Source organism: Crocuta crocuta, unplaced genomic scaffold (genome assembly GCF_008692635.1).
Source record: "Crocuta crocuta isolate KB4526 unplaced genomic scaffold, BGI_CrCroc_1.0 scaffold26, whole genome shotgun sequence".
NCBI lineage: Eukaryota > Metazoa > Chordata > Mammalia > Carnivora > Hyaenidae > Crocuta > Crocuta crocuta.
The window spans coordinates 12,350,188-12,370,759 of NW_027532249.1; the positions used below are offsets into that span (position 1 = coordinate 12,350,188).

The 20,572-nt window shown below is 35.5% G+C and overlaps 1 protein-coding gene across 2 annotated transcripts in view; it reads right to left on the bottom strand.

Moving 5' to 3' along the window:
* The window catches only part of ROCK1 (Rho associated coiled-coil containing protein kinase 1), a 169,406-nt gene that overhangs the window by 79,210 nt on the left and 69,624 nt on the right, over window positions 1-20,572 (bottom strand). For both annotated transcript variants that reach the window (XM_077778069.1, XM_077778068.1), the window contains exons 9-10: window positions 18,780-18,871; window positions 3,767-3,926 (exon numbers count right to left, since the gene is read on the bottom strand). In XM_077778069.1, coding sequence (XP_077634195.1) covers window positions 3,767-3,926; window positions 18,780-18,871 — 252 coding nt within the window. The remainder of the gene's footprint in view (window positions 1-3,766; window positions 3,927-18,779; window positions 18,872-20,572) is intronic.

The window sequence follows — 20,572 nt, forward strand, 5'->3', positions numbered from 1 at the left end:
GGAGAAGGAATTGTTGATTTCTACAGACATGTACACAACTTTTCTCTCTGCCTCAAATTATTTTTCAGCCAAGAATGATACTGCTTTTCTGGGCAAAAAAGAGTTTTTGCCAAAGTAGTTAAAATAACATAACCTAAGTTCTGGTGATATCCTGCTAGTCCTTTGAGACTCCAGGGCTTACAGGGTTCTTCCTTTTTTTTTTTTTTAATAACAGATAATTTTATTTATTTTATAGTTTATTGTCAAGTTGGCTTCCATATAACACCCAGTGCTCATCCCAACAAGTGCCCTCCTTCATGCCCATCACCCCTTTTCTCCTCTCTCCCAACCCCATCAACCCTCAGTTTGTTCTCAGTATTTAAAAGAATTTTTTTTAACGTTTATTTATTTTTGAGAGACAGAGACAGAGCATGGGCAGGGGAGGGGCAGAGAGAGACACAGAATCTGAAGTAGGCTCCAGGCTCTGAGCTGTCAGCACAAAGCCCAATGTGGGGCTTGAACTCATGGACCACGAGATCATGCCCTGAGCCAAAGTTGGACACTTAACCAACTGAGCCACCCAGGTGCCCCTGTTCTCCATATTTAAGAGTCTCTTATGGTTTGCTGCCCTCCCTCTCCTTAACTATTTTTTCCCCTTCCCCCCGCCATGGTTGTCCTCTGTTAAGTTGCTCCTATTCCACATATGAGTGAAAACATATCTGTCCTTCTCTGCCTGACTTATTTCACTTGGCATAACACCCTCAAGTTCCATCCACGTTGCTACAAATGGCCAGATGTCATTCTTTGTCATCTCGCAGGGTTCTTTAAATTCACTATAAAGTTAGATTACATATTAAGACAGTAGTTATCTGGGGCGCCTGGGTGGCTCAGTCACTTAAGCGTCCAACTTCGGCTCAGGTCATGATCTCGCAGTCCAGTCCATGAGTTCGAAACCAGCGTCAGGCTCTGTGCTGACAGCTCATAGCCTGGAGGCTGATTCGGATTCTGTGTCTCCCTCTCTCTCTCTGGCCCTCACCAGCTCATGCTCTGTCTCTCTCTGTCTCTCAAAAATGGATGTTGTTAAAAAAATGTAAAAAAAAAACTTAAAAATAAAAGACAGTAGTGATCTTTAGAAGTCTTTGAATATCTTATGAGGTTATTAAGCACATATAAATAGATCATATAAAAAAGATCTTTGAAGCTCTCAAATGTTACATAAAAGTAAGGTAATACTGCTGCCTCTGCTACTGCTTCTGCTACTTCCTCTACCACGCTACAACTACCACTATTAATACTTCTACCATCACTACCACTATAGTCACCACCTTGGTTAATCAGTAGAACACTCTCAAAAAGATATCAGATAGCTACCATATACTTCATAGCCGTTTTAGGGCAACTGATAATGTACTACATATTCAGAAAATAGAAGAGAAGTTCCTTTAACAGTGCTCTAAAAAAAAACCCAGAAAAATATGTCACTTTTTATGTTTTCCTTGTAGAATTATTCAGATCAACTAGAGAATCAAATAATCAGGAGACAGTTTTTAGGCACTATGTAGCAGGTTTGTAGAGAAAAGGTCCCATGTAACAGATGACAAATTCTAGATGTAGTACAATTTCATTCCATTAACTACTGAGTGTCTCAGAAATTCAGTGTGAGATTCCACATTATGTGATGCAAATAAAAGCATACAGCAATGCCAGTGGAATCTGAATTAGGAAATTAGACCATTTTCTAAAATATCTTCTAAATTTTAATATGGTATATAAATTGAAGTTAGTATTTAGTCTCTGCAATATTAATAATGTAAGTTTCTCAAACTGCAGCACTGGAAATTAAGGACACCAACTGTACACATCCGTTAATTCTTCTACTTTTATTCCCCCCAAGGTTCTTTTACATATTATATTGTTGCCTTCATATAAAATCTGGTCATTTAAGGTAGCTCTTTATGAGAGGTTTTAGATTATTACAAATGTAGCTAGAAGTTTAACCTTTAGACTATTAAAAAAATCATTCTTCATTTAGCTCTATTTCGGCAATAAAGCTCTCTGTTCTTGGTAACTCAAAGTGTGCTTGGATTTCAGTAGTAAGAATTTTAGAAGTTTTCTTTCATGCCAGTAACTCAAAATTATACTTACATATTATACCAAGGCTAATCAGTATTTTGCTGATTCTTTAAGGTCAATCACACCATTGACCATGTTAAACAATTACTAAATAACACTATATTACTCAATAAGGTGGTGGTACTAAAGAACAGAGTACAATTTCTACTTTTGAGAAACTTAGAAATTAGTTTGGAATATGCAACATATAGATGCCAGGAAAAACCAGAAACATAATCAAGTATGTGACAATGTACTACAAATAGTATGTACAATGTTTACTTAATTCAAAAGACTACTTTTGCACTGCTAAACCTAAATAAAGTGATTGATATAACTACATAAAATCCCAAAACATTGGGGGTTATTTATATCAACATTTCAACTCTTTCAGAAACCAAGCCAGAGAATAACTGATAAAAATACAAAAAGACAGACAGAAAGAATGAATGAAAAGAGACTTCTTTAGCAAAAACCACTTTGAAACTTCTGTGTATTTCAATATAAAATAGCTACAATATCATATTCATGAATATTGTGGGACAAGGATTAAAATAGTGGACTTTTCTAAGAGTCAAAGTAGAGTACCACCTGCCAGATTGGTGATGCAACAAAAAGTATTCAGTACTGTCTTACAGTTGGATTATTGGAGAAATTTCATAAGGCAGGCTAAATTGCCTTCCTGTTTTCTAAATTTGACCTGAATAGAATCTTATAAAAAAGTTTTGACTTAAAGTGACAGAATGACTTGAAAATATATCCATTTCCACGCTAGTACATGAGCATCTTAAGAGAAGGTGTAAGTCCAGCAGAAAAGGACAAATACAAGTTTGCACATATAGGAGGATTGGGAGGAACTTAACGGAGGACCATGGGGGAGAAGAAGGGGAGAAATGGTGGGGAAAAGGGAGAGAGGCAAACCTTGAGAGACTCTTGAATGCTGAGAACAAACTGAGGACTCACGGGTGTGGGGGGGAGAGGGGAGATGGGCATGGAGGAGGGCACGTGTGGGGACGAGCAGTGGGTGTTATATGGAAACCAACTTGACAATAAACTATTTGTAAAAATTAATTAATTAATTAATTAATTAACAAAGAGAGAGAGAGTAGGTATTAACTATATCATCTTGCTACGTGCATGCTTATTCAACTTTGTCTCCCTCCCTGCCAAAAAATAAGTTGGCAAGCATGTTTGTTTGAATGAATGAATGTTCAACATACTGAAATTATGTTAAATGTTTATTTTGCATCTCAAACCCATCTGAAGACTAAAGCTAACATTAGCTCATACTAATAATAGCTAACATTAACTGAGTGCTTATTCTATGTAAAGCATTGTTTCGTTATACATGTTCTTCCAAAATGTATTATATAACCAAAGTTCTTCGGATAATAAGATTAAATATCAGTATAATATTTTTTAACTTATTAACTGCTGTAACTTTAACACATATCACTCAGCAAACAATTTCTGAAACAAAATATCTTGATCATGGATGAGTCTAAAGGAAATGAAATACGGAATAATACAAGTATCATGCATCACTGAAAACTGACATACTAAGATATCTCTTCATATACCATTAAATGTCCTTAAAGTGATTTTTAGATGTCCCTAATAATAGACTACAACAAAATTAGTACTTACCCCTAAAATCAATGCTTAGCACACTTACCTACGATTGCTATAATATGTAAATCCTACAAAAGGTAACTGATTGCCAACAAAAGCTTTAGGTATAGGGAATGTTTCTTCATCTCCTTTATCTTCTTCCAAGTCATCAAAATTACTTGTATCAATGTCACTACTTAAATCAGGTACAACTGGTGCTACAGCTAAAAATGGAAACAAAATTAGTAGTTCACTTCAAATTTAATATAAAAATAAAGTGAAACAATGATTCCATACCAACTACTAAGTTTCTTACATACAAATAAGTTGCAAACCACAAATTCCAAATGGGTTGAAACCTATTTCAATCAATTTTGTTAGGATTATTAATCAACTGATACTGATCATTACAATTCTATGAAACAAAATTATCTCATATATTTATCATCTATTCTTCAAGTTTAATTTGAATATCACAAGTATGAAGGTTTGTTTTGGAATATACCATAATATAAAATATGCAAAAGCAGTCAGGATTATAGAAAAGACTTTTCGGAAATCACAGCATAATAAATTATACTCAAAACTGATTGATTTCAAATAAAATATTTTGTTAATCTGCTCTATAACAAACTAGAAATCAAGGTTACCTACACTTAGGTAACTAACCTTAGTAGTCCTAAATATAGCAATTTGGTATTAAAACATATTTATTCATCTAGAATTTAGATGGTTAGTATCCACTCCTCCCCCAACTCAATATCTGTATAAGACTAAGTCACAAGGAGCAATGTCTTTTGAATTTTCCTTTCAGACTAGCTACCTTCCCTGAATCGAGTCATTAAGTGATGACTCAATGAGATATTTGTGAAATGGCTGTAAGGAAAAAAAGGGTAGAGATACAAAATATGGACACAGAGTCTTCAAGAGTTATAAATTTGATGGAGAGCAAGACTCATAAAAACTTTGTTGTTTAAGTTTATTTATTTTGAGAGAGAGAGAAAGCACGTGCACATGCAAGTGGGGGGCAAGGCAGAGAATCCCAAGCAGGCTCTATACCAGCAGCACAGAGCCTGACATGGGGCTTGAACCCAGGATGCATGAGATCATGACCTGAACTGAAACCAAGAGTCAGACCCTTAAACAACACAGCCACCCAGGCCCCTCATATATACTTATTAAGTATACTAAATCTTATATATTTAATCTTCATGATATAGGAGAAAATAACATATGAAACTGATACTACTAATATTTTATTTTGGAACTTCTTGAATAGGGTACAGAGAATACACCTAAAAATACATTTTAGAGAAAATGTTTTTTAAAGATAAAGTAGTATTAATAAAACATTATGCAAATATCAACAAAATATTGAATAATTATTTTATATACAATCATTTCATGCTTCTTTAAAAAGGATGAAGATGAGCAACAAAAAACAATTGACCTGGTTTCATGGTCTTATTCTTTTACTTAAAGGAATATTTTTTCTTTTGAATCATCTGGGTATTCCAGGCAAGAAATAACAATTGTTGTGTATTGCAGATACAGTGAAATATTTGATGAATCTGGGAATGAAACATATTTAACCCAAAGAAGCTATAACACTAACAATGAATGAGAAAACACCTTTTCCACCATTGTTTTTCTTAATGACCAGGAGAACTATAGTCCTGACTAGACAATTCTAGCTTCCTAATACTACTAACCACCTATTTTGTAAAATGAAGCGGTGGAAAGTTTTGTCTCCTTGTAAAATATGTAAGCCAATTATGGTCTTGGCATAAATTTTACTTTAAAACAGTGGTTCTCCATTTTAAAACAACTTTGCCCTCCTGGCAATAACTGAGTACATTTTTGGCTCTTATAACTGGGGGAGGTATGTTTCTGGCATCTAGTGGGTAGAGACCAGGGAACCACCAAACATCCAAGAAAGTTCAGGACAACCCCCACACAAAAAGACTTATCTGGTCTAATGCTAAAAACCCTACTTGAAAATTATCATATAAGAACGATTTTAAAAGAAAGCAAAACATGTTTGGTGATTTTTTTTCACGCTGTTTCAGACAGATCTAGTCTTTTCATAGAAACACACTAGGGGCACCTGGGTGATTCAGTTAAGTGCCTGACTGTTGCTTTTGGCTCAAGGTCATGATCTCAAAGTCATGAGATCAAGCCCAGTGTCAGGCTCCACACTGAGTAGAACCCACTTAATATTCTCTCTCTTGCCTCCTCTGCCCCTGTCCCCTGATTATGTGTGCTCTCTCTCAAAATAAACATTAATAAATAAGTATATATGGGTAACATGCTATTTCAGAATAGTTTTTAAATGAGACAAATTCTGTTTAAATTTTGAGGAATAAGTAGGGGAAATCCTGGGAAAATTATGAAAGTAATGTTTCTTCTACTTTTAAAGTAAAACATTTAGGCTTTATAGGATACCATATAGTCATACCAGAATAAATAAGAATAAATATAAAGATAGCTTTACAGAATTACCATTGATATATACAGTAGTCTATTTGTAAAAATTTACTTTTCAATAAATAACTGAGAATATAGGAATCATGTTCCATAAAAAAGATTCCAGCTGATGTCATAAATATATGGCAGAGTAAGGAACTCTAAGAAGCTACCCTTCCACTGAAATAACCATTATGCAGGCAAAACCTATCAGAAGCAACTTTTTCTTAACTCTGAAATCTAAGAAAAAAACTTACCTAAGTTTTAGGTAAGAAAAAACTTAAGAAAACCAAGGGAATGTTTAGTGAAGAAAGAAGCTAGTAAATGTTGGCATTCTGGAACTGGAACTGACTGACCAATGAGATAATAATAGAAAAGGGACTTCAGGGATGACACATGACAAGGAATATAGACTTTGTAAAAGTAGTCTGGAAAAGTCACTAAACAAATGGATAATTGAAGCCCACAACAAACAATAATAGCAAAATTGGAGGGGAAGATATCTGATTTCCAGTGTTATAACATTGTAATATTCATTATGTCCAGTTTTTGAAAAAAATTACAAAGCATATAAAGAAACAGAAAAAGTATGGCCTATTCACAGACAATAAAGAAAATGACAGAAAACTCCTTGAAGAAGCCCAGATATTAGATGTATTAAACAAAGACTAAATAAATTGCCTTAAATGTGCTCAAAGAGTTCAAGGAAACCATGGGCAAAAACTAAAGGAAACAAGGAATATGATATCTTAACAAATAAAACATATCAAAAAGGAAACAAAAGAAACCAAACAGAAATTCTAGCACTGAAAAGTACAATAGCTGAAACTAAAAATGCACAAGGGATCAACAGCAGATTTGAGTAGGCACTGGAACCAGTGAACTTAAAGATAGGACCACAGAAATTATCAAGTAGTGGAAAAGAAAGAAAACAGAATGAAAAAGTGAACTTCTGGGACACCATAAATCATACCAACATATACATCAGGAAAGTCCCAGGGAGTAGAAAAAGGGGCAGAAAGAATACTTAAAGAAATAATGGCTCCAAACTAACCAAGTGATGAAACATATGAATCTATACACTCAAGAAGCTCAATGAACTCCAAGTAAGAAAAATTCAGATCCACACCATGACATGTTATAATAAACTTTGAAAAGACAAAGAATCTTGAAAACAATACAAAAATGACTTACCATATACTAGGAATCCTCAATAAGATCAAAAGCCTATTTCTAAGCAGAGACTTTGAAGGTCAGAAGGCATTGGAATGACATTTAAAGTGCTAAAAGAAAACAACAGTCAAGCAAGAATTCTACATCCAGCAAAATTATCTTCAAAAATACAGGAGAAATTAAGAGATCCTCCAGATAAAAGAAAGGAGAATTTGCTGTTAGTAAACCTGTCTGGCAAGAAATGTTGAGTTTTTAAGGTTACAATGAAAGGAGACTAGACACTAACTCAAAGCTTTATGAAGAAATAAATAAAAGTTACAACACTGATATATAAGAGCCAGCATTATATTTTTTGTTTTATAAATCTTTTTACCCTATATGACTTAAAATGCATAAAATAATTATAAATTTATGTTAATGAGCACAGAATATATAAAGATGTAATTTTGACAACAACATAGAATAAAATGGATCTGTATAGGAACAATTTTTGTATGCTTCTGTCAGTAAACTGTATCAATTCAACAGTTTAGGATATTAAATGTAATCCCCATGATAATCACAGTAAGAAAATGATAATATTAAGGAAAGGAATTAAAAAGGGAACCAAAACAGTACACTATAAAACAATCCATTAAACACAAAAGAGGGCAATAATGCAGGAGATGAGGAACAGAAAGAAAAAATTAGACATATAGAAAATGGAACAATGGCATATGTCTTTACATACAGTATTCACTTTAAATGTAAATGAATTAGTCACTAATTAAAAGGTAGAGATCTGAAGAACAGATTAATAAAACTGATCCAATTATATGCAGTATACACTCATTTTAGATCCACAGATATAAATAGATTAAAAGAATGAAAGATATTCCATGGAAAAAAGAGCTGGAGTGGCTATACTAACATCAGACAAAACAGACTATAAGTAAAATGGTTAGAAGGGACAAAGAAAAATAGGACATGTTGATAATATTGATAAAACATTCAACTAATCAAGAAAATAAAACAAATATAAACAATACATTAACAACACAGCTCCAAAATATAAGTAGTAAAAAATGAAATAAATGAGAAAATTCAAGACATGAGCAACACCATAAATCAATTAGATGTAACAGACGTACAAAGCTCCTTCTACCACCAACAGCAGAATACACATTGTACATGACACATTCTCCAGAACAAACTATATGTTAGGCCAAAAAAAACAACTTAATAAATTTAGAGAGACTGAAATCATACAAAGTATCTTCTCCAGCCACAATGGAATGAAATAAGATCAATAATATAAGAAACTCTGGAAGTGTCACAAGTATGTTGAAAATAATATACTCTTTTTAAATTTTTTAATTTAAATTCCAGTTAGTTAATATATAGTGTAATATTAGTTTCAGGAGTAGAATTTAGTGATTCATCACTTACATATAACACCCAGTGCTCATCACAAGTGCCCTCCTTAATACCCCATCACTCCACCCACCTCCCATTCAACAACCCTCAGTAGATAAGAGTCTGTTTCTTGTCTGTTTTGCTATTTTTCTTCTTTTGTTTTGTTTCTTAAATTCCACATATGAATGCAAACATATGGCATGTGTTTTTCTCTGACTTATTACACTTAGCATAAATACATTCTAGCTCCATCCAGATTACTGAAAATGGCAAATTTCACTTTTTAAAAAGTTTATTTATTTAAATAATCTCAAAAAAAAAATAATCTCTACACCCCAATTGTGGCTTGAATTCATGACCTTGAGATCAAGAGTCACATGCTCTTCTGACTGAGCCAGACTGACACCCCAAGATTTCATTCATTTTGGTGGCTGAATAATATTCCACTGTGTGTGTGATATCTTTATCCATTCATCAGTTGATGGAATATGGGTTCTTCCCACAATCTGGCTACTGTTGATAAGGTTGCTATAAACATTAGGCTGCATATATTCCTCTGAATCAGTATTTTTGTATCCTCTGGATAAATACCTAGTAGTGTAATGGCTGGGTCATAGGGTAGTTGTATTTTTAACTTTCTGAGAAACCTCCATACTGTTTTCCAGAGTGGACACATCAGTTTACATTCCTATGAACAGTGTAAGAGGATTCCCCTTTCTCCACATCCTTGCCAGTATCTTTTGTTTCCTGTCAGCCATTCTGACAGGTGTGAGGTGGTATCTCCTTGGTGATGATTTGTATTTCCTTGATGATGAGTGACGTTGAGCATCTTTCCATGTGTCTATTAGCCATCTGGATGTCTTCTTTGGAAAAATATCTATTCATGTCTTCTGCCTGTTTCTTAACTGGATTATCTGCTTTTTGAGTGTTGAGCCTGATAAGTTCATTATAGATTTTGCATACTATCCTTTGTTGGATATGTCATTTGCAAATATCTTCTCCCATTCTGAAGGTTATCTTTTAGTTTTGTTGACTGTTTCCTTCCCTGTGCAGAAGGTTTTTATCTTGATGAAGTCTCATTAGTTCATTTTGCTTTTGTTTCCCTTGCCTCCAGTATCTAGTAAGAAGTTGCTACAGTTGATGTAAAAGAGGTTAAAATAACATACTCTTAAAAAAAAACCAATGAGTCAAAGGACAAATCACAAGGGAGATTAGAGAAAATGCATTGAGATGAATAAAAATGAACACAACAACCAAAACTTACAGGATTTAGCAAAATCAATACTCAGAAAAATTTTAGTTGTAAATGCCTGCTTAAAAAAACAAAAAAAAAAAAAGAGAGAAAGATCTCTTGGGAGCACCTGGGTGGCACAGTTAAGCATCTGACTCATTTTTTTTTTTTAATGTTTTATTTATTTGAGAGGGAGAGAGAGAAAGAAAACACAAGCAGGGGAGGTGCAGAGAGAGAGAGAGAGATAGAAAGAGAAGACACAGAACCAGAAGCAGGCTCCAGGCTCGTGAACCATGAGATCATAACCTGAACCGAGGTTTGTTGCTTAACCAACTGAGCCACCCAGGTACCCTTTAAGCGTCTGACTCTTGATCTTGGCTCAGGTCATGATCTTGTGGTTCCAGTTCAAGTTCCACATCAGGCTATGTGCCAATTCCACTTGGAATTCTGTCTCTTCTTCTCTCTGCCCCTTCCCCACTTGTGCTCACTCTTTCAAAATAAATAAATAAACTTAGGGGGAAAAGAGAGAGAGAGAGAGAGAGAGAGAGAGAGAGATCTCAAATCAGTAGCCCAGCTGACTTTCTAAGGAACTAGAAAAAAAAGAGTAAGCTAAGACCAGAACTTTACTAGAGTAACAGATAAACAAAATAAAGAATAGAAAATTAATAGTGAAATTAACAAAACCAGTAATTAGTTCTTCAAAAAAAAATCAAAAAAATTGACAACAGATCATTTAGTAGACTAAGGGAAAAAAACAGAAGACACAAATCAGAAATGAGGTAGGGACACAATCACCAACCTTCTACAGATAAAAGCACTAAAAGAAAAAACTACAAACAATTGTACACCAACATATTAGATATCTTAGATGAAATGACAAATTCCTAGAAAAACACAAACTACCAAAACTTGCTTCAAACAGAAAATCTGAACAGACCTACAAGAGAATTCATCAATAATCAAAAAATGTCCCAACAAAGAAAAAAAGCCCAAGAAATCTTTCTCAAACTCTTCCAAAAAACAGAAGGAACACTGATTCATTCCATGAGGCCAGAATTACTCTGGCATCAAAACCATATCAACACACACACACACACACACACACACACACACACACACACACACACCAATGCAAAAATCTTCAAGAAAATACTAGCAAATTGAACGTAGCACCCTATTAAAAAGACTATATACCATGATCAAGTGGGATTTATCCATTGTGGTTCACCACATAAAAGTCAATTAGTAGAATTCATCATATTAACGGAATTAAGAGGAAAACTCAGGTGATCATTTCAATTAACACTGAAAAGTATTTGACAAAATTCAATACCCTTCCAGGATACAGTCAATACGGAATAGAGAACTTCCTCAACATACATACATACATAAAAAACCCACAGCCAATATCAGACTCAATGGTGAAAGACTGAAAGCTTTCCTGCTATCATCAAGAGTAAGACAAGGATTCCCAGTCTCACAACTACTATTTAACACAGTACAAGAAGTTCCAGTCATAACACTAGGCAAGAAAACCCCACAAAAGATATCTGTACTGGAAACTTACTCAATGCAATCATTATCAAGGTCCCAATGTCTTTTTTCACACACATGGAAAAACCCATTTTAAAATTTATATGGAAATTTCAAGTGATCCCAAATAGCCAAAACAATCCTGGAAAAGCACAAAGTTGAAAGAGTCACATTTTCTGATTTCAAAGGCTACTACAAATATACTGCAATCAAACCAGTGTGGTACTGGCATAAAAACAGATAGCTCAATGATATACAATAGACAGCCCAGAAATAAAGACTCACGTATGTGGTCAAATGATGACAAGGGTGCAAGACCACTTAATGAAAAAGGACATTTTTTTTTCAACAAATGGTGCTAGGAACACTGGATATTCACATGCAAAAGAATGAAGATAGACGCTACCTTACACCATATACAAAAATTAACTCTAAAGAATGGAAAGCAATGACTCCAACATATATTTGTTCACCAGTGAAAGGTAAAGCATTCTAAGTATTATCAATATATGAATGGATATTTTTACTGTGGTACACATACACACAATGGAATATTATTCAGCCTTAAAATGGAACAAAATTCTGATACATGCTCTAACATGGCTGAACTTTGAAGGCAACTAAGACATAAGCCAATCTCAAAAAGATAAATACTGTATGATTCCACTTATGTGAGGTAACCAGAACAGTCAAATTCATAGAGACAGAAAGTAGAATAGTGGCTACTGGGGGCTGGGGATAAAGGAGAATGGAGAGTTGTTCAATGTGTAAAGAACTTTATACTTGTTGGATGAGCACTGGGTGGTATATGGAAACCAACTTGACAATAAACTATATTTTTAAAAATGTGTAAAGAAATTTACTTTGTGATGAGAAAGTTTTGGAGATGTTTGCACAACAGTGTGAAGGTGCTAGAAGCAACTAAGCTCTGGACAGTTAAAAATCATGGGGTACCTGGATGGCTCAGTTGGTTAAGCAACAGACTTTGGCTAAGGTAATGATCTCACAGTCCGTGGGTTCGAGCCTTGCGTCAGGCTCTGTGCTGACAGCTTAGGGCCTGGAGCCTGCTTCAGATTCTGCGTGCCTTCCTCTCTCTCTGCCTCTCTCAAAAATAAATAAACATTTTTAAAAAACCGTTTAAAATGTTAAAATGGGGGTGTCTGGGAGGCTCAGTCAGTTAAGCACCAATTCTTGATTTCAGCTCAGGTTATGCTCTCATGGTTGTGAGATGGAGCTCTGCGTCAGGCTCCGTGCTGAGCATGGAGCCTGCTCAGGATTCTCTCTCTCCCTCTCCCTCTGCCTCACTCCAGCTAGTGCATGTGTATGTGTACTCATTTTCTCTCAAAATAAAGATTTTTTTGAAAAAATAGTTAAATGGGTGAATTTTATGTTATATACACTACAATAAAAAGGTAATTTTTCTTAAAGTTTAAGTTTTTAAAACATGAACTCAATAGAACACAGAGAAAGTCTAAAACTCCTAAGACCCTGAAATTTGCTAGACCCTAGATTTCTTTATGAAGCCTAAGCTGATAATTTCTCCCATGAGAATGTACAACTCTAAAAGAGAAGACACTAGACTTACCTGGACTATGTGCTTACAGACAATGAAATTTGTTTGTTTTTAACTAACTGGAATACTTATCACATAAGCTGACAGTTACTCCTGTTATCATCTTGTATCTTTTCCCACCTTCTATAGGGGGATTAGGTAATGGCAGTATCTTATCTCAAATGAAATCATGAATGGCAAAACATTCTGCAAATTACCATGTTACTATATTTAGCATAGTATTATTAATAATGTACTGTCATATCTAATTAACACTACCATTTTCTTTTTCCCAAAATTTAACTGCCAACAATGCTGATTCCCTATACTTCTACTTTGTATAATACTATATAATAATGGAAATCATTAAATGGCACATGGTATTCTAGAAGATCTAAGGATTTGAAGTCAGAGAGATTTCAATCCTGACACTATCATCTGCTACCTGTATGACCTGTAGCAGGTTATTAAGGTCTTTTCATTTCTTCTCTCTTTAATCTCATTCCTGTCATTTCTTCAGTTCTATCTCAAATGAGTGGAAAAGTAATTTTACAATCTTAATACTCTGTGCCCCTAAATTAAGAGTGAATAAGATCAGGAAACTCATGGAATTCTGCCAAAATTCAAGCTACTTTGTACCCTGCTCCCACACCACCAAGGAAGAGATGGTGAAGATTAATTGCCATCGTAACTTATAGACATGTAAGTGGTAAAACTACAAAAAGAACTATTATTTGGAAAAGGTAAGCAATTCTGCCAAAGAATATTGGAGAGTCAAAAACATTTTAAAAGAATTATAATTGTTATATAATTTTTAAAAGCTTAGCAGGTCAGAGAGGTCAGTTCACAATTAAAGTATTCTTGGTATTTTAGGGGTGGGAAGTGAAGAAGGGGTAGGAAGAGGGAAAGGGAAGCAGAGAACAATAAGTTCTACAGACTTCAATTTTTTTCTTTCTTCTTTTTTTTTTTTTAAAATAACTACAAAATGGGATCCATTAGGACTAGGAAAAAATAGCAAAGTGTTTATGTTAAATCTAAGTATACTATTAACAAAATCATATATAATATAGATTTTTTTAAAAAGCTACAGAAATAACACTAATACTAATAAAATTACCTAATTATAAAAATTCTTTAAAGTCTGTTTGATTTAAATCAATAAGGTAATTCACTTTACCTGTTTTTTAAATTAATATAAACAGTTACACTAAGGAAGTATTAACAATATCATAAAATGCCATTAATTTGGACTCCCTAATTCCACTTAACTATGAGCTCCACAAGGTAAAAAACTTTTGTTGGTGTGACCACTGATGTTTTCCTAGTGCCTGAAATAGAACAGTACTCAGAATATACCAGGTGTTCAGTATTTGTTGACTAGGTTACCTCCTCTCCTAATTAATATCAGTTTTTCAGTACACTAAAAGAAATACGTCCTCCCTACTTTTTAGAGCAGCTTACTCTGTGATTATTCTACGGTTATTTACGCATTGTTTCACTGAAAAAATTTAAATCAATAATATGAAAGATACTTTGTATTTTCTTCAATCACCTTTTAAATTTTCTTCAGATTATAATCGTATCTGTAAGCTTTCAGCTGTCTTAAACTTCTAAGAGCATAGCTTAAAAAAATCCACAACATTCTGCAGTACAACCATTCATCATCCCACTGTCCTCATCCTGGTCTTTATAACAGTTTCTCATGCAGTGTAAAGACAAAAACCAAGTCACATTTACTTGGGAAGAGAAAGAAGTTCTCTATTTCCCAGTATGTAACTGTTAATAAATTCTCTGAGGGTCAAGATTCTCCTGTAGCTTTTCCCGAAAGCAGGTCATTTAGTGTCATTCTTTGTAGTATTATAATTTTTTAAATTTCCCCAAGAATTTATTTCCCCTTTTACCTCTCTGTCAACTGTACAGCTTGCATACAGTATACGTGCTATACCTGAAGACAATATAACTGTTTCTTTAAAAATATTTGATAATTAGGATATTTCACTAATGTTGGCAAAACTACAAACTGCTTCTTCAAAATTAACAAGATTTGTTTCTTCTAAATTTTCCTTCACAGTCTCAACTGCACAGGCAGTCCTTAAGACAAGTATGTACTACCTACTTAATTTGTAACTGTTTTAAAACCACACAGCTGAATTTATTAATTTCCATTATTACTATTTACTGTTACTGCTATAGTAGAAACTTAGTAACTGGTAATATATTATCCTTTCTGTGAACAGGGAAAAAAAAATTCCTGAGACATCAACAGGAGAAAGATGAATGCTTGGCCTTCCAAAACCACAAAGATGTTGGTCAACCTTGGCAATTTTTAATCCATTATGTTAAACAAGGTTTTCTGTGAATCATTTATAATTTTAAGGTTTTTTAAAAAACGGGCAATGTTCTAACCTGACTGAAAATGAACTTGCACAGTACACATTTTCATTTCTAAGCTCCAAGTCTGATGGAATCAAGTATACTATAATTTCCTGTTATCTACATACAAATTAAATTCTTGTATTTATCAATAACAGACCTTTATATTTTATATTTTAAGTTTAGTAAAACCAAGATAACATGTCCATTCACAGGAAATATATTTTAACTTAATTACCCTTTATTAACTTTCTTCACAATGAGACATTAAAATCTAAGACAGATGGCGGCGGTGGCCCTGTGAACCAGAAGCAAAGCCTGCGGAGGCGATCCCAGGCCAGGTAAAGCAAAGGCGGCGTGCGCGACAGTGGCCCGCTGAAGCAGGGGCGGCCCGGTGAAGCGGCAGCAACACTGCAGCGGTGGTCCCGGTGCCCGTTGAAGTGGCAGCGGTGCGCATGACCGCCACCCTGTGAAGCAGTGGCAGTGCGCTGCGGCATCGCGGACTCTAGGGACCTTAAGTTGCTATGTTCCCCGAATGCACTCAGGTTGTATCGCTGCTTGACCCCAGCGGATCTGAGGCTGTGACACTTCCCCCACCCCCCACTCAACCCCCGGCAACAGGGAAGCAGCGACCTTCAGGATGTTCAGGGCGTATAAAAAATCCCTCGGACTGGGACCTGGAAACAAGGCAGAGCCTGGGGCACAGAACTCGGCCCACCTTGGCTACATCCTCAGCACAGGGAAATCGGACCCAAGAAGTGATTTGCAACGCTTGGTGGGGAAGGGACTGGGGCGACGCCATTCTTCTCCCCACAATCACCAAGGCGGGGCCTCAGGGAAGCCAGCAGACACAGTAGAGACAAGACCTGCCTACACCAAACCACGCCCATCCCCTCCAGATACATGTTTTGTTGTTGTTGTAGCTGTTTCTACCTGAGCCTGGATTTGCATGGTTATTGGTTTTGTCATGCATTTGGGTGCCTGTATTTCCTCTGTGGTTGTCTGTTTTCTTTTTCCAGAGCTGCCTCAAGAAATAAGGCAAAGTACACATGGTGGAGAGTCCCACTACCAGTAGGGAAACAAAATAAACCAAATGCTCAACAAGAGAAACCAAGAAATACCATCCAAAGAACACTTCCTGAACAGACAGGCCCTGAACACTCAAAAGAGCCCTCTCTAATACATCAGAACTCGCAGGGGCCGAGTGGACAACAAGCTGTCAAAAGTAACAAGAGATAGAAAGCTAACCAAAATGACGAAATGAAGAACTCTCCTCCAAAGAAACTCCAGGAAGAAATGACAGCTAGAGAACTGCTCAAACAGATATAAGCAATATAACTGAACAAGAATTTAGAACAATAATCATAAAATTAATCACCAGGCTTGAAAGAAGCATGGAAGACATCAGAGAAACTATGGCTACAAACAATATGGAGCTTAAAAATAGTTATGGTGAATTAAAAAATGTGGTAAATGAGATACATAATAAACTGGAGGTGTCCAATGCACAGAATGAAGAGGAAGAAAGGAGAATAAGTGATTTAGAAGACACTATTATAGAAAAAGAAGCTGACAAAAAGAGAGATAACCTGATCCAGGAACATGAAAGAAGAGTTTGAGAGCTCAGAGATACAATCAGATGGAACAATATCCGTATCATAGGAATTCCAGAGGAGGAAGAGAGAGGGAAAGGTGCTGAAGGAGTCCTGGAACAAATTATAGCAGAGAACTTCCCCAACCTGGAGAGGGAAGTAAGTTGAAATTCAAGAGGCAAAGAGAACTCCCCTCAGATGTAATTTGAATCGGTCCTCTGCATGACATATCATTGCGAAACTGGCAAAATATAAGGACAAAGAGAGAATTCTGAAAGCACATAGGGAGAAAAAGGCCCTAACGTACAAAGGGAAACCTATCAGAGTGTTGACAGACCTATCTACTGAAACTTGGCAGGCCAGAAAGGGATGGCAGGAGATCTCCAATGTGATGAACAGAAAAAATATGCAGCCAAGAATCTTCTATCCAGCAAGCCTGTCATTCAAAAGAGAAGGAGAGATAAAAGTCTTTCCAAATAAACAAAAATTGAAAGAATTTGTCTAAGCCAGCCCTACAAGAAATCCTGAGGGGGACTCTCTGAGGGAAGTGTTGCAAGGAATGCAAGATACCAGAGACACCACCAGAAGCATGAATCCCACAAAGGACACAATGACTCTAAACCCACATATTTCAATAATAACACTGAAAGTAAATGGGCTGAATGCTCCAATCAAAAGACACAGGGTAGCAGAATGGATAAAAAAACAAAATCCATCTATTTGCTGTCTATAAGAAATGCATTCTAGACTGGAAGATACCTTCAGATTAAAAGTAAGGGAATGGAGAAATATCTATCATGCTACGGGAGGTCAAAAGAAAGTTGGAGTAGCTATACTTATATTGGACAAACTGGACTTTAAATTGAAGACAATAACAAGGGATGAAGAAAGGCATTATATAATAATTACAGGGTCTATCCATCAGGAAGAACTAACAATTATAAATGCCTATGCACCAAATATGGAAGCACCTAAATATTTAAAACAATTAACCACAAACAGAAACAATCTTATAAATAAGAATGTGCTAATAGTACCGGACTTTAATTCCGCTTACAGCAATGGGTAGATCAACCAGACAAAAAATCACTAAGGAAGCAATGGACTTGAATGACACAATGGACCAGATGGATCTGACAGATATATTTAGAACTCTGCATCCTGAGCCACGGAATTCACTTTCTTCTCAAGTGCGCATGGCACATTCTCCAAGATAGATAACATACTGGGACATAAAGTAGCCCTCAATTAATATAAAAGAATTGAGATCATACTATTCACACTTTCAGATCATAATGCTTTGAAACTTGAAACCAATCACAGGAAGAAGTCTGGAAAACCTCCAAAAACATGGAGGTTAAAGAACACCCTACNATATGTTTGCAAGTATAGAAGGATTAGGAGGAATTTAATGGAGGAACATGGGGAAGAAGAAGGGGTAAAAAAAAAAGAAAAAAAGAAAATCTAAGACAAAAGGCAATTCAACAAAGATCAAATATCAAAGTATGACTGCTGAGCCTAATTCCATTTCATGTATGCAATATTTCATCTTGGTATCTCAAATGGGATATAAGAGAAGTAGCAGTACTATTTTCCCAATATTATCAAATAGTCTCTCTTTAATTAGGGTAACATCCATAAACACATTTGTGTACTTTAGATTTTCATTAGATATACACATATATTAGCATGAAAGTTTCAACAGATTATTTACAACTACTTTTGAATATCCACTGTAATGTGCAAGAACAAAATAACTTACTGTCTCTGAGTGTTTCCCAAGCCCACTGATCATTTTTGAAGAAGAGATGTCGTTTGATTTCTTCTACACCATTTCGCCCTAATCTCACCTCTCTGAATAGAGGGAAAGAAAAAAGTTACTAATCATTTAGATATTATTATTATCTGTCCAGACATATTTGTGGACATAATGCTAAAATCTGTGCATGATGATAAAAATAGTCATATGTCTCCTTGAAATTACACTGGTTGTCAGTATAATTTTCAGCTTAAATTTAAAAATTAGTTGGGGACAGACTACTGAAGAATTTTTAAAAATATGTATGAGGGGGTATCTGGCTAGCTCAGTTGATTAAGTGTCCAGCTCTTGATTTCAGTTTAGCTCAGGTCATGATCTCACAGTTGGCGGGTTTGAGCCTTGTGCCGGGCTCCATGCTGTTAGCTTGGGATTCTTTCTCTCCCTTTCTCTCCCTCTGCCTCTCCACTGCTTGTGGTCTGTCTCTCTCCCAAAATAAAATTAAAAATTAAAATATATATATATATATGAAAAACACAGACCTGTTGATACTCAATGACTTTTCTATTGACAACGAAAATATTGATAAATCACTTGCCTTGCTTCATTAGCATCATGAATAAAAACAGTGAATATTCTTTCTTTTTTTTTTTTCTAATGTTTATTCATTTTAGAGAGAGAAAGAGAGACAGAGGACAAGCAGGGGAGAGGCAGAGAGAGAGAGAGGGAGACAGAGAATCCAAAGCAGACTCCAAACTCAGCTGTCAGCACAGAGTCCGACATGGGCTAGAACTCGCAAACTGCCAGATCATGACCTAAGCCAAAGTCGGATGCCCAACCAACCAATTCAGTGACGTGCCCCATAAGACACTGAATTTTCTTGACAGATTTTAAAAACAGTGGTAGTTATACATTTTTTTGCAATGAACAACCTCACCAAAAGCTAACAAAAGCGCAGGACATCTTAAATTACAATTTTCCATTTTATACCCTATTATAAATATTTCTGACCAGTCAAAAACCAATGACAGGTAATTCTTGACATTACTACAAAACTGAGTTTTAATGGGACAAATTACTGATTCCTAGCTTCTTAGGTAAGCCCAGAGATAAAATGTTTAAACATGTTCCTTTAGCTGATTTGGAAAGGAGAACTCAACAACTTCTGTTCTCTACTAGAGTGCTTATAGACAACAAGAATACCTCAAATTCCAAAATTTTTCACGAGTTAAAAGATATATTGCTTTTGATATAATGTGATGCCTTTTTAAGAAGCTTTCACTGGGGCACCTCGTTGGCTCAGTCGGTTAAGTCTCTGACTTCTGCTGAGGTCATCATCTCCCAGTTTGTGGGTTCAAGCTCCGTGTCTGGCTCTGTGCTGACAGCTCAGAGCCTAGAGCCTGGAGCCTGCTTTGGATTCTGTGTATCCCCCTGCTTGCACGCTCTCTCTCTTCCCCTCCCTCTCTCTCTCTCTCAAAAATAAACATAGGGGCTCCTGGGTGGCTCAGTCAGTTGAGCTACCGACTTTTGCTCAGGTTATCATCTCGAAGTTCTCATCCTCTTTCTCTCTCAAAAATAAATAAACATTAAAAAAAATTTTTTTTAATAAACATTAAAAAATTATTTTTTTTTAAAAAGAAGCTTTCACTGACTCTCCCAGGTTGGATTAGGGAAACTCTTCATGGTTCTATGGCACATAAACACTATTAAACTCAGGGTACTTATCTCTCTGTACAATAAATGTCTCATTCGCTTGTCTATTTCCCCCAAAGGATTATGAGGTAGTAGGGAACAGTGGA